The sequence below is a fragment of the Phalacrocorax carbo genome, chromosome 8, assembly GCF_963921805.1.
Source record: "Phalacrocorax carbo chromosome 8, bPhaCar2.1, whole genome shotgun sequence".
Lineage (NCBI taxonomy): Eukaryota > Metazoa > Chordata > Aves > Suliformes > Phalacrocoracidae > Phalacrocorax > Phalacrocorax carbo.
The window spans coordinates 40826938-40842868 of record NC_087520.1 but is presented as its reverse complement, the minus strand read 5'-3'; the positions used below and the strand labels follow the sequence as shown (position 1 = coordinate 40842868).

The window sequence follows — 15931 nt, the reverse complement described above, 5'->3', positions numbered from 1 at the left end:
TTAAAAATACTAGGAACAGTTTGATCTACCTTTGAACAGAGCAAAGGAGGACTGGGAAAAAAAGATGAGAAAATAGTAACAATACACCAGACAGCTTTGCTTTCCATCATCTGTTAGTACAAACACTTTTTCCAGGACAGACAACTTTTGAAACTTAAAAGGGAGCAGTGTCCACCGGTCTAGTGAAAACTGCCACAAGAGCTAATAAAATTTCATTCTGAACATCTTTTTTCCATGCTTTAGGCAAGGATACATTATATAGAGACCAGAAAACTTGTTTCACTGCCTCTCTGTCTGCATATATAGATATCAATTTCACAGCACATTTAAATAAAAGCTTCTAAAACATTTTTTATTAATTTGAATATATTATTAGATAGAATTAGCTTCCTAATGTGAAAAACTGTGGGTGTGCTTCACTGAAAGTGTCCAGTTTGTTGCGGTCTTCCACTATCCACACTCATACTAAGTAAATAAATAAATAGGACTTAGCTAAGGGCAGATTCTGCTTCACTTACTCATATCAGAATAAAATAGTTTTTCACATAATAAGATATAACTCATATCAAATAAAATCCTAGTCTACAAGGAGCTATTCTTAAGTGTGAATAAGGATGGTAATTTTAGCTCTAGTCATATCTGTGGTCTTGTTTTTACATTGCTTTTCTACGCTGTGGAAGACCCATCGCCAGCGAGCAGAACACTCTGGGAGGTAACGCTACTCTGATGCATACACACAACTGCACGAGGTCTGTGTTTGCACAGCACCTAGAACAAGTTATAATACAAATAATAACAACAACCACAACATAACATAGATTAGGAAATTGTTTATTTCCTAACACTTGAAAAGAGATCAGAAAAAGTAAGCCTGACCTCTAAACAGTCTATGTGACTTCCAATAAAGCACGTGCTGCAACAGCAGACATTGATTTGCAACTCGTCAGCTGAAAACTTCTAAACCAAAAACATACAGCTCGAGCGATCCTGTACAACATGCATTGCAACTTACACCATCCTCACCCACGTGGAATGTGCATTTTTCGTGCCTACAACTACAAATGAATGAAGGAGCATACACACACACAGACAGAGTAACACACGTTCTCAACTCCAACCCAGTATCAAGGCTTCTTTACACACATTTTCAAGCCTATCCAAACTAGCTCAATTTTAATTCTGCCGACTATGGTTGAGTTTTGGGTTTCTGGGTTTGCAATGAAAGAAAACTGTTTTCTTTTAATTTAACATAAAACGTATCAAGGTTTGCAGCATCTGGCTTCCTTCACCAGAAAGGACGGTCAGATGGTATCTATATTCCACATGTATCAGGTACCTATGAGTAGCCAGTGTGGTCAAATATACAGAACCTGGGTAGTCCAACACATGTGGGGCTTAAAGCAGATGGAAGGCATGCAATAAACATGTTGCATGCCAGCATTTAGGAAGAGATTAGGGAAAGGACTAGAGCTACTTATCACTGCCTTTCATCTTAGCATCACCTGTACACACCCAAGCTAAATCACCTCTTGCGTGGACTTCACACTGACGCCTCCTAGTAACAAGGAAGTGTTGTTCAGAGGTTTTGGGTCTTATCAGGCTAGATGTTCTAATTACTGTGTACTTTTTTAGGCATCAACAGTTCTTAACCTGAAGAGAAACCAACCAACCCCTGATGCAATCCCAAAACACAAACTGAAAGCAGAAAAATAACCTTGAGAACAAATTAATTGATTTAAAAGTTACAGATACTCCTATGTGGGCAATATTCGCCTTATGCAAATGCATCCCAGTTCAGAGTAAGCTTTATTCCCATCATCTGTTCTGAGAAGCAGTAGTTAGTTAAGTTAATGAACTACTAAGTTATTTATTTTGGTACAAAGATTTCTGAGCTATGAGACAAGAACCATTCCCAAAGGGCAGCTGGAGGTACTCCTTGTTGCTCACGTCAAGTACCCCAGGGCAGCTACTGGTTGTTGGGAAGAGGGGAGGAAGAGAGTCATGCAAGGACCTATCATAATCACGTTTGGGGCTCAAAAAGTTTAAGATAGAAAACTGCAAGTCTAATGTGGAAAGCAAGCTGAGGGGGGAGAAAAAAATTAAGAGGTATGTAAGCGGAGGGCAAGGAGCGATGCCTCCTCTTGCATCACACAGCATCAGCTGGTACCTGCACCTATACCTCTCTAGCAAACTGAGGTCTGGGCACCCTTGTCTTAACACATGCAACAGAGAATGAGAACATTTCAAAACACATTTGTTCCCAGTTCAGAAAGACAGAGCAGGCAGCATGCTGTGAAATACCCTGGTCCTCTCTCAAACTTCCCTTTAGAAAAAACATTTCTAGCTATACTTAAGCAGAGCTTTTTAAAATCTGTCAGTATCCCAGGAAGGAGGATGTTTTCTTCCCACCATGCTGTTCCCCATGGTGATTTATTCAGCTTATGATTTGTGTGGCAGAAAGTTGGAAGGGGCACTCAGGAACCAAGGTACAGAGAGATGTGCCCAGCTGCAGCACAGCTGCTTCTAACACATGCGTATGGGAGCTGCCTACTCCGGACAACATTTCTAATTACTTTAAAAGCACTCTAAGTTGCCAAACCACAGCAGAAAAGGCTGCCTCAATCTTCCTTAATTCAGGTGAAAGACCTGAACGTCAAGATTTAGAAGGAAATAGGACTCCCACAGCCAACCAGAAAACCCTTTAGCTGGGAGCAGAGTACAGCTGAGGCACATATAGAGCTGGGGGAAACAAAGCAAGGCAACTTAGTCCTGTTTTCTTAAGTAATTTAATTTTGAGCATCCTGACTCCATATATGTTTTAAAAGGAAGTTTTCCATTTTTTAATTAAGAAGATCATAATTTTAAGTTGAAATTGCTTCCAGTAAAATAAATAGTGTTCTGTAACTGCATAACAACATTCACCCCAGCTTCTTGTACCTGGTCAGGAAAACTGCTTGGCACATACTACACCTCGAGCATAAGAACGTTTGGGTTTATGGTGTGTTTTGATATTGTTTGTCTCTGTGACAAATTTAGAATCTGCACTTCCACATCACTTAAGGAATACAATCCTAATGAGTCATCTCAAATGACACTACATAAGGCAGAATGAGGAAAAAAATTCCAATACCTTTTCTGTATACGTAAGCACCAATATAAGCAAGGTAAATCATTAAAATTAATACAAGGGCTTAAGAACAAATGTTGATATTGCTAGGATTCACAACGCACATCTCGCAGCATAAACTAGATTAAAAAAAAAACAACCCCAACAGATAAATTTAAGACCGTCTACAGTTCTTAATTTTAACAAGATGGACCTTCCAACTTACCTCTCATTTTAAAAGAGCAAAACAAAGAAAAACACATAGTCATACTTCCCAACCTTACAGCTGAGTCCGTGTGGGAGCACTGTTGTGGGACAGTTACGATGCATGGGAAGGACACTGACAAAGGGTCCCTGTGTCGGAAACTTGTTTTTCCTATGCTTTACAGCTGACAGTTTACAGGAGAGGGAATAATAATAAAAAAAAAACCTAACAACCAAACAAAACAACAAACAAAATTAAAACCAAACCAACTAATTCAGCCGCCACTGATCAAGCTTGCTTTCCTGAGTCAGTCATAATTCGGTTTATCTTTCAAACTTCTGCCTTATTTGTCAACTATTATGACAAGATAACCCATGTGTTTCTCAAATGGTGACATAAGTTATAAAGAGAACAACAGTAAAACTCAGAATGCTTTAACCCTTAGGGCACTGGTATATTGGTACTTAAACAGGTAAAGAAAACATCTGTGTGCAAAGATTGTGCCTTTGTAGATGAGAATGTTCTAGACCACATTCACCTCAAGCAGGTTTACGATATTTACAGTGAAAAACATTCGAAAAATCTGGGAAACAAAAGACAGACACTTTGGTTTTGATGCTTTGCAACACAAAACTTTTACCTCCTCTCACGTCATCGGATTGCAAACAACGCAGTTTGCTGACCTACTTACACAGCTGTAGCAGGGCGTCAGGAACAAAGCTGCAAGAGACAAGAGGGAAGCACGCGTCTTTTTTAAAGGAGCTGTCTTTCCAAATTAATGATTTTGCCCCAGACTAGCTATAAGAGCTAGTCTATGCAAGCTTTGCCAATATTGCCATACTAGCAAACTCGTATGAGAGTAGCAAAGCCATCATTCCAAAACAAAGAGTAATAAAATTGGGTTTTGATGACGTATCCTTTACCCGCACCAGTGTTTTGGCCTTCATTTTAAAATGCTCTCTGATGCTCTCTGAAGAAGTTACACCTCCAACAAATGTTTCCAGCAAAGACATGCATCAAACCTAAAACATGCTCACAGGGATGACTCACTCCCAAAAATGGCAAGTGAGTACTTTGAGATTTTGCATTAGTAAGGAGAAAACTTAAAAATTCTGCTTCTGATGCAAACATCAGGTCAATTTAGTCTCCTCCTCATCCAGGCTTCCTTATGTAGGTTTGAGCCCAAGCTTTCCATGTAAAATATAATTAAGCCTACATAGGAGTGACCATTTTAATGGTGACGTTTTTTCATTTGTCTGCCTTTATTCCTGCAACATTTTCTCCCATGAAAGCTGGTCTTCCTGCATGCAAAAAAACCCTTAATAATCACGTTATTAAACAGGTCAGACAAAACCATGATGCAGCAGTTCACTCCACCCATTGCCGTCCTCCAAAAAGATATTTTACAACCAAATCAGAAGGTTTTCTTTGAGGTTGCACCCTGGCCTTTAGCAGCACACATAAAAGACAGTCTTCACCACACCCTGCAACGGGTGCCAGCTCTCAGAGGATTTTGGCGATGCCTCTTGTATGTGTCTCTTCTTAAGATTATCTGTAACTGCAACTTCAGTCAGGTCTCAAGGCAAAGTAGTCCACCTAACAGCTCAGCACAAAAACCTGCAGAAGTTGCTTTGCTTGGTTTAAGAGAAACAAAAGCATCAAGGTCTTCCTAGGTGTTATCTGTTGGAATGTTTAAGTCAGGCAAAAATGTTAGCCCCCCCCCATAAGAAAGAGAACAAAGCAGTTCCTTCAGCAGCAGCACAGGGGACAGGTACAGGGCTCAGGCTTTGCTCAGTGAAGAGCTTGTTTACCCTGAAAATCTGAAGTTACTCTGACTACACTGAGCTCATCCCAAACCAGATTGTAATCTCAATTGGAAATCTACCCTCAACCAGCACATCTTGCCTAAACATGTGAGTTAGCCCTAAGTAGACAGAACACACACTTAACCAACACAGTCCCCAAGAACAAACTCTTGGAGCTTCTCAGCAGCATGAAGTATCTGCAATTTCATTTTACTTAGGGGTTGTTTTTTTTTTTATGCCAACTTGGAAAACAACCAACCAAATGCACCAGCTGAGCATACAAACAAGTCAATCACAAGCAATGCGGATGAGCTGGCTGTTGGGCACTGATGGTTCGTGCCATGCACCTCGTACGTGGCACGAAGCACAACTCGGCCTCATCTATGCGTGAAGCTGAGTAGATCTAGTTCAGCAGTCAGCGGTTCAGCTCTTCTCACATGAAGCACAGATCTATTATGTGCCTCTTGTATTAGAAATACCTGCCACTGGATTTAGAAAGGTGGGTTTGGGTTTTTTCTTTCTGTGTTTTTAAAAGTTGAGGGAAAAAGTAGCTAATCCCTGTTCCTCAATGGGCAGCAGGCTAGCTCGCATGGAACACTCGAAGCATCTTCTTACCTAAATCTGTACCATATTTATGCAATTTTTGTGCTACACATGACACTCAAGTTCACTCACTAAATAGATGATTCATGAGATTTCCAGTCCACATCAGTTGAAAATTTAGCCTTCTACTAAACAGCAGCGTTACAGCTATTAGATAGCAAGCTGGAACTAGGACTTCCTTGGAAAAGCAAAGGAAGACATTTCTGGAATACTGTGTTAAACCAAGAAATTAACTGTATCTTACTTGAAAATATGTCTTCTTTCAAATTAACTCTGCTTTCACCTTGTTGAAAATGCTTTTTTAGAAGGATAAAGTACAGTACCATACCCATGCTGTTAAACTCACCATTAAATATATTTAAGAAATGCAATGCTGTGTAGTGTGTCTCTAATAATCCAAACATTCCTGTGACTTACTAAAATCATATTTGGAAAACACCAATGAACCTGCTGAGAAAACTTGGTTTAATCAAGTTTTTATACCTCACTTATCCTTACAGCACATGGGAGAAATAAGCATTAGAATCAGAAAAAAGATTTTCATAATCACTGGTAAGTATGAAGTTGAATGGACAAAGTTATAAGTGCATGAGTAGTATTGTGGGACAGCTGGAAGACGTGACAAGCACTGTGGGTCTTTGGGAATCCAACAGAGGAAGGCACGAGAACTCCAGACACACTGGGAGCTGGAAAACATCTGGAGGACTATCATAGGAAGTGATGACACAGCCAAGAGAAAAAAGGAACAAGGCATGGGCATTTGACCAGCACAAGAAGGAAGAGCCAAGAGTCTGCAATCAGAGTACTAACTGTGCCCATAAACAATTACAAGAGCTGTACTAGGCAGCTTAAAGTCATTCAGGAGATGTAAACCAATGTGTCTGAGGACATAAACCAGCCACTAACTACATGGTATTAAGAACGTCTTTCCTTGATAGGCAACAAGCAATTTTGGAGCTGTTGTAACAGTGATTTTGTTTGTTTGTTTTCTTGGAAATATCAAGCAGTGGCATAGGCATACCACAGGAGACAAAACAGGAGACTCCCCTATGTACAGGTAGCTCTACACTGGTACTCAGTATCAGGACAGAGAGAAAGCTTTCTACAATATATGAAATAAGAGGTCTGAACAGAGAGTGAAGAAACAAATTCTTTAAAACCATTAGTTACTTTTCATAGTTGTCAGTCAACATGGCAAGAAAGCTCCTTTTTTAACTGTAGCTGAGACCAATGCAAACAAAACAGATTCAAATAAAAAAAAAAACGCACCACACAAAAAACACCACACCAAAAACACACAAATCAAGAACTCCAGACTCATCAACTCCAAATGAGTTTCTTCAGACATGAGTGCCTTCAGAACAGCCCTGCTCCAGCCACAAAATGCATTTTAAAGTGTGCAAGAAAAATTCTTAATAAAAAGGTTCTTTCAATAACAAAAGTTTTGCCAAACAAGGCAATTAATGCAGGTGTAAAGGCAACCTACAGAGTATAAATTACACAGACATCCCAAGCAGCTCCATCCTGCCACACCTCCTTCCACCCCAACTCGCCTCTTGCATCAGGCATGCAGATGAACTGCGCGTCTTCGGATACAAAGAAAGGCCAAGAAGCTTCATCTCAAGTTCTCCTGCGTAAACAAGATGCTCTGATTTCCAGTTCTCCCTTTGCGTGATGTGTAGGAGCAGCCCAACTGTATTTTCTTACTATTTTGAGCTGGGTAAGAGCCTCATTGCTTCCTCCCTTCAGGCCATCTTTAGGGGCTTGTTGGAGCAGGAATATAATTAACAACTCCCCATTCAAGGCTGGTATAGTGAATTTTAAATCCCTTTTTAAACCATAAGCTTTTAACATACCTTTACCACTGTTGCCTCTCAACTGCTTACCCAAATGTAATGCATATTTAGGGACTTCTCCCGAGTTATGCCAGGTACAGAGCTTCTGGACAAAACAACTATTTTGATTTATTGCTTCTCAAATTTACAGAGACTTTACAACTCAGTTATGGCTAAAACATCACAGGGCACACTTTAGTTTCATTAAAAAAAAAGAAAACGAACCCCAAAACCTATGCCTAATTTAAAAAACACCTTTCAAAGTCTGGAAGCAAATTCGGGCCCGATTTGTTCCTGACTTCCTACTGCCAGGGCAGCCTGTAAAGTTGCCAGAAGACTGCCAGAAACAAACTTCTCATAAGAAACCCTGAAGATGACATGGCTTTAGATCCCTCCTCGATAAAGCAGTTACCACAATGCTGCCCTGCACGCCCAGTGAAGAGGGGACAAGACCTGGCACAAGCACAGCGCAATTCAGCTAAACCAGAACTGGAGAGCACAGGGTCTTGACAACCAAACACCTCCCAGCTTCAGCAGCGGTTTGTGTTCATGACTTCTGTACTAGTCCTAAACAGAAGTAGTTTTAAAACACTATAAAAAGCTCTCTATAAATGTCAATAAAACCCGAACAGGTATCAGGAAATAACTAGCAGAAGCTACTGGCACTCATTGGCTTTACCTCACCTGGCTCTACAACATTTGTTGTCCAACCAGTGTAACAAAACTGCCAAGATGCACCTTTTCAGTGCGCTACAGAACGGACATCCTGTCCCATTTCTTGTACCAGCACGCAGGGATGCTCATGGACACACTTACACAAGGACGGTATCTCGGCAGACTGCCTTCCAACAGGTCCACAATGGCTCAAAATACTCCGAGTGCCAGCACGCAGAGGAAAGGACAGGAGTTCAGTGACAGGGAACACGTCCCACCACATCTCCATGGAGGTCTATTTCGGCACTGGGAGAGAGGTTATGCTTTTGTGGCCGTGCAAGGGTCCTACAAGGTCTGCAACGTTTTAGGGGCGTCAGAAGGTTGAACAGCACAAGTGGGAAGATGCAAATGCATGCTGTCAGGTTATTTCTGACCAAAACTAATTTAGAAGCAGCACAGCTATTTAAAAGTAAATGGAGAAATAACATGAACTTAATTTTACTTTTTTGTTTGTTTGTTTAGCTGTAGTATGCTTATCTGGAAAAGATGAAAATATGGCTAGGAAAGCCTTGGGGAACAGTATCGAATACATACACGCATCTGTAATCTGTTCACACAGATGCACAAAAACCAAAGACAAAACTTGCTGAAATAACAAAAATGTCTTAATTTCATTTCTAATACAGCAGCACATGACATTAAATTCATCTAAGAGTTCAAGCTTAAATATCCTCTTTGTTACGGTAGTTCCCACATGCTCCCTGCGACACAGGCAAGCAGACAGCAAGCTAGCTAAATATTAGTCGTTGCAAGTTTCACTGGCCAGGAACGACTCATGCCAGACAGTGACAGATCTGTTCGATGAGAACATCTGCTGCTACTATTGAGGATACCAGGAATACTCGGAGCAGATCTATCCTATCAGAGGTTTGCGGATATATGCTACAGCTTATGCCAAACTTACTCGTGCAAGCACGGTTTATTCTGGTAAAAGCACTCTTATGCCACCATAATTTACACTAGGCTCATAAACTATATAAATTAAATGAGGGCAATAGAATTGTCCTGGCAATTGCCCTAATGTAGCTACAAACAGTGCTAAAAAAGCGCAGGCTTCTGGCTGATTTGTTACAGAAGACACAATCGAGACCTAACCTGGCTCAAATTTAACTTCTGTGGGATGCACAGCAACATCGCTTTGAGCCAAACCACGCTGTCCTATGGCAGTCTCTTCCTGAGGAATCCTCCTTTTCTCAGGCTCAGGAACATACCACAAGATGTTAGAGATATGCAGGGAGACTTCTGTGTTTTGTAAATGACAGGATTTGCTCCAGGGGCACACAGAGGGATTAGATTAACCTGTACATATAAGGCAATTCTGTAGGAATTCATGCAACCACCCCAGACCTCGCTGCCCGCAAAGAGCTACAAGCAACTTGGCATTAAGTGGTCGAGGCAAGACCTCAAGAATCCAACTACCACAACAATTAAAAGTCTTACTGGTGCCACAGACTGAAAATGTATTCATGAAACGGGCATTTATTTTTTTTTCCTGTACTTGCAGAAGCTAGCCTATGGACAAGAAAGGCAGATGGGATCTGTGACACCCATAACACTTCCATGTGTTTCTGTGTCCCCTTCATGTCTTTCGACCTCTTCCCGCTGAAGCTGCCATTTTTGAGCTGCATGGATAATCCACTTGCCAAATAACTGGAGGGAAGCCACATCACTGTAATTTACAGGTGTCCTACTCATAACCAGTCAGCCAAACAGCTTCCATGCAGAACTACAGAGCAGGTAACACTCCTCTCAGTGGCTGCACAAATCCATCAGCACACGCAGACTCTGCTCACACCCAACCACCCCCTCAGAAAGTCCATGCCTACTTATTTTCCTACTCACACCCTAAACTAAGAATTCATGCAAACCCTACACTGCTTCTGAGCTCGCCCACCTACTTGCCCACAGCCACAATACACCATGACACAGCCAGATACAGAAACCACCACACCAGCTCAAACTTCCACTTCTTCACTGCTGAGTACAAGTTTCACAAATCTACTCATTTTTCTTCTGAATTTAGTTAATGGACTTTTCTGAGCTTTATAGTGGAATTTTTCAAATGAGAGTGACACAAATCAATGGGCATCTGGAGAGTGTAACAGCCTCTGGTCCCATAGCACACTTTGGAATCATCTACCTTTAAGATGCAAGGACATAAAATTCTTGAGTGTCCTGCAATAACTCTTTATATAGAAACCTAAACCGATCATTGTTTTTGCAAAAACAACACTCAAAATAAAGAGGACTTGCACAGACTAGGTACAGGCTGGAGATTAATTTTATCTCCAAAAAGAGCCACTGAAACATTATTTTTGGCTGGAAACATAATGCTCCAACATTGGCAACCTACCTGCCCAACTCTACCCAGTGTGGAGACCAGCTGGACTAAGAGATAGATCCTGGAGTGATAAAAAGAAGAGAGATAGGCAGCAGGTAAAAATTAAGCTCTGCAAAGGTAGGTAATACAAATGTGTTTCTTAATGTGCCATACAAGAACTAGGTACATGTATTTTTGGTTCTTTATTTCTTGCAAGCCCGAGGACAGAATATGAGTAAGCTTTAAAAAAAAAACCAACCCAAAACACTTAATCATATTTATATATTAATGCATGTAACCTACTTTCACACATAGTTAATGAGTTCCTTCATGGGATTTGAACCTGAACAATTTTGAGTTTAAAAAAAACCACAGCTCTAATGACTACAAGTTTTGTTGCTAATGTAGTTATGTCTGGCGCTCTTACTCCTCACACACGCTTAACTCATGTTTCCCCAGGACATTTTTCAGAGATGAACAAAATGCAATACTTAAAGATGAAATTCTGTGAAAAGGTACCTCTCCATAGAATAATTTAGAATATCTTTTAATTAAGCAGTATTTTTCACATTAAAAAAAATTTGCGCATTTCCTGTAAACTCATCTTGCTGTTACAGTAGAACAGCAGTTTTTCCAAGAATATGACCTCTTTCCACCTTGAGCAACCCTTCTGGACCTTAATTTCACATATGGCATATGGTCATCTGAAACATGATGACCAACAGCCTGAGACGCATTCAAGCGTTTTGAAGAGTATTGGATCAATGGCTCATTTCAACTTCACATCTTTGATTTGTCTTTCACCACAGTCTTCCAAAAAATGCTTCTCAAGACAAGCAGTGAAACAAATTATTAGGAGTACCATGGCTCCGTGGTATCTTTTTCGCAAATTCTTGCTGATCTTCCTTCCCTCTGAATTTTATTTAATTTTATAACTCAGCTCTGCTAGCTCACGTGATACAGAGGACTGTTTCTGTAAGTCTGCCCATGATCAACACCCATTTAAAAGTTAATCACTAACGTTATATTCTATTTCTTTTTGGTTTATTTTTGTACTTGTGAATGTCAAAGTTGGACTACAATGGTCACCCAACATCCCATATTTCCTGAAAGCAGATAATAGGACACTGAAGCAGGTTGCATGCTTTTGGAGAGTAGCGTACAGCTTCCCCATCCCTGCCAAGCACAAATATGCAGATTTTATGACAGCTTCACAGGAAGCTACAACTGGAAGGAAAGCCCAACCATTGCAAAAAGTCTGCTACAACAGACTTACAACAATCCTGCTTTTACGTGATACCAAAAGGTCTGCTCCTGCTTTACGCGCAAAGACAAAATTAATGTCTTTATCACCTGCAGGTGATAGGACTTTGACATAAAAACCCTTTGGAATTAACCACTTGTACATTTCTCTTTCCCCTCTCTGACACGCAGGTACATATTATAAAAGTCTTATGGCAGGTATATTCTTTTTCCTTGATGTCATTGGACTCATCACCACCGAGTGCGATGGAGAAGTTCAAACCGCTGTCGCTGGCTGCGGCAGGACCTTTCATGAGATGGTTTTCATTGAAAACATAATCCATAGTCATTGAAAACTGTTGCCGGGGCACCTCAGAAACCTCGACTGTGCCGGTACAGCCCGTCCTCCCCAACACCCGCTGCCCAACTGCGTCGTTTTGACGGCCCACGCCGCGGACACCCGCTGCCGAGAGCGGGCAGCCCTCCCGGCACGGCCGGCCTTCCGTGCCTCCGGCAATTTCCGAGTTCGGTTCGTGGATATTGCACAGCCACAAGGGAACAGGAGATGGGGAGGCAAAGCAACATTTATTTTTAATTTAAAAGCTGGAAAGCTGATGTGTTTCAGCTCCCGTAACAACCGCCACCCCGAGCCTTGCCTTACTGGCAGACACGAAGGCAGCAGAGGCCCGCCGCAGCCCCCCGGCCCAACACAAGCGTACGAAGTGGGGATCTTCTTGGTTCGCACCTGGCACTTGGTGGCACTTCAGTTGCTGGGGGCATTTTTCCTCCAGTGGGTCAAACGGCCTTTCAACACCCACCCTCCCCCTCCCCCCAAAAAAGCAGCAGCTTGAGGCGGAGGACACGGCTGCTGCTCGCTGCGGGGCGGCCGGGCCCGCGGGGGGCGGCACCGGCCGGCGGGAGATGGTGAGGGGCGAGGAGGGGAGCGGAGCTCAGCGCTCAGGCGACCCCCTGGGCGGGGAGGGAGGGAGAGCGGGAGGGCAGGCCCGGCCCCCCCCGGCCTCCCCTGACTCCTTCGTCCTTAGAAGCCGAGCCCGCTCCTTACGTAACCGCCCGGCCCGCACCGGCCGCCCCGCCCGGGGAGCGCGGCCTCCCGCCGAGTCGCCGCCCGGGGGCCGCGGGCCGGCGCCGGCCCCGGCCGTACCTGATGTAGGGGCTGGCGGCCGCCAGGATGTTCTTCTGCACCGGGATCTCCTCCCCCTCCAGCACCAGGTGCGCGTCGCAGAAGCGGCTCTCCTCGCGGAAGGAGCTCAGGGCCCGCAGCAACCGCGCCGGGTGCTGCGGATCGGACACGGCGCTCGGCCCCGACATGCTGCCGGGCCGGGCCGGGCCGGGCCGAGCCGAGCTGAGCTGAGCTAAACCAAGCCGGGCTGAGCCGGGCCGGCTGCCTCAGTCACTGCCCTCACACCATGGCTGCCAGCCCGCCGCTGACATCATCTCCCTGCGCCGCCCCGCCCGGCGCCCGCCTCCCCCTGTGGGGCGGGAACGGGGCGGACCCGGCCCCGGCTGCCCTGGGCATGGCGGGCACGGCTGGGCACGGCTCGGCTCGGCACGGCATGGCCTTTCCGCGGGCGCCCGCCGGGCCGGGGCGGGGCGGGGCCGGACGGGGCAGGGCGCCTGCCCGACCGCCCGCCTGCGGAGGCTGCACGTCGGGGACCCTGAACTCAGCATCGCTCCCCCAGTTATCTCTGGTTTTTTTCCCCTCTTCGCCTTAAAATGTGACTAAAACCGGGCTTTTATGTATTTATTTTTTTCCCGTACGTGAGCTGGAGGTTGAACTTATAGGCGTTATCATGAGAAAAAGTAAGAGAATGAGAATCAAACGCAGTGAGGCTCCTGTCGATAGTGCCGCTTTCCGTAGCCGCCAGCTGGAAATATGCCTTTTTCAGGCAAAAAGATTTTCTTCGGGACTGTTCACAAGGTTTTAGGCCATATATTTAACGTCCTTGTTTGCATATTAAGAGGTGACTTGATTCCATCTGCTGCTGCTTTCTGTAACAGCATCCAGCGTTCAGTGAAACTTTGTTTGCACCGAGTGAAAGCGTTTCAAATACTGTGATCTACTTTACCGACAGTCCCGCCGATGCTGCCGGGAGGGGGCCAACACGGTGGTAGCTCACCCCGGGCCCCTGCTCCGGCCCTCAAAAGTGGACTCGGATTTCTTAGGCCGTGAAACACCCAAAAAGACTTGACGCCTTGTTTCTCCATTGGGACAAGAGCATTTTCGGGGGGGCTGACCTAAGAAAGCTGCGGAGCGTCACGTGCTTTTATTATTTGCGTTTCTTTAAATCAGTGATGTCAAAAATTGGTATCTTTGAAATGTGGACAACTTAAACTTTTATAATTCATCCTAATCCAGTTTGATGGTGTCTCCAAACCATTTTACCACTAGGAAAAAGAATAAAGGTATCTGGAAAGACAAATTAATGACTTTACAAAGGCAACATTGTCCTTTCCAAGCTAGCGACAATTGCTGTTTTGTTCTCCAGATGGAGAGTTCAGCTGGGACATCTGCACATGTAGACCCCGGCAGACAAAGCACTGCAGCAAGTGCCTGCTTGTGAAGCCGTGAATAGCCCTATTTAAGCCAGTGTTTGCAGTTCAGCCCTCGCTTAAGTGCTTTCTGCTGGAGGGGGGTCACAGAGGGGAGCACCGTGCTCTAGGTTTGCTGTGCAGCTTTGGACAAGAGTTTTAGAAGCAGAGGATGTGTTTCACATTCTGGTACGATGTCTAAAACATACTGATGTGCATGAAACACCAGCAAGTTTGCATCACTTATTGTTATAACGTACCCATTTAAAAATATTAGAAGGCCACTTCTTCTGGCTTGGGTATAATTATCCAGGATGTCAAGTGTAGAATGAGGAAGAGCACACGAGATCCAGAGGACACGTCCCCAGCTCTCTTTGAGAGTAATGAAAGCAGAGAGCACTCTGCATCTTGCGCTGCTGGTGAAAGATGTATTTTGCTTGTTATTAATACTTTGGTAATTGCATACCCAAGGGAAGAGTGGTTTAAATTATTGCGAAAGCTGTCATTGAGTGGCCCGACTATTTAAAAACACTGGTTTGTTTCTGTGCCTCCTGCATAGATTGTCATGTAGGAAAACAAAGTTGTACTTCTGGTTTTTCATTCGTCCTAGTAAACAGTGTTTTTGCTTCCTCCTGCTGCATATGTGGGGCAATGGGACGAGGTGTAACAGATAATATCCACTCCCAGAGAACAAATTAATTATTATGCTATGTTATTTGTTCCATTTAATGAAACCTGTTGATAAAAAAAAAAAAAACACCAAACCAAACCAAACCGCTCTACCAACCAGAGGCCCATTTGTAACATCTTTGAAGTAATTATATGTGTGTATACCCATGGCCTGATTCTCTTGCTCAGCTATGTTTTTTCCTTTAATGGATCTGTCTATCCTTATTATTTTTATTTGCAGTCACTGAATCTAGATGGGGTTTTAAGCCATTGCAATAACTCCATTAGTTTTACTGGGCTAATTTATGACTTAGGTTGGTGCAAAAGAAGAATCAAACCTTTCTGTCCCTCAAGATTTCATTCATAGTGAAGGATGTCAGGGAAGCAAACCAAATGACAGACTCATTACCGTGTGCCAAGTTACCACAACAAAAAAACCCACAAGCCTTGCAGCCACTTGGCAAAGCGTATGTGCATTCCCCCCTGCTACTGTCAGCCTAGAAATGATACAGCGTATTACCGTGTTCAGGGTAGATGTTTCATCAGATTACTATTGCAACTGCTAAAAACATTCTTGAACAAATTTGTGATTAGCCGTATGGTTTTAACCGCATTGTCTCTGACACAGGAAAGGTTGGCAAATCCAGATTTACATCACCGTTTTTCTCTACAGGTTGACTACAAACCTGATGCTAATCAAACCCTGTGTAACACTGACCAAGTGAATATGGCACACATTGTTTAAAAAATAATACCCAAGACAAGTTCTTATAATTTATTTTCTGCAGTATTTCGACATGAACATAACGCATTTGCTTTCTTAGACTGCAGATTGTTTTTATGGTGAATATTCCCCTATCGTGTCATCTCTGCCATAAGAAT

General features: G+C 43.4%; 1 protein-coding gene across 3 annotated transcripts in view; it reads right to left on the bottom strand.

The window, feature by feature from the left end:
* The window catches only part of GAN (gigaxonin), a 42129-nt gene extending 28841 nt beyond the window's left edge, over window positions 1–13288 (bottom strand). For 2 of the 3 annotated variants that reach the window (XR_010374297.1, XM_064459644.1), the window contains exon 1: window positions 12993–13288. Coding sequence is in view for 1 of the 3 variants with exons in the window: in XM_064459644.1 (XP_064315714.1) it covers window positions 12993–13159 (167 nt within the window). In the remaining 2 variants the exon portion in view is untranslated. Of the gene's footprint in view, window positions 1–10621; window positions 10664–12992 lie in introns of those variants that run through there. The other variant, XM_064459645.1, reaches the window with a different exon arrangement.
* Between the last annotated feature and the right edge of the window lie 2643 nt (window positions 13289–15931).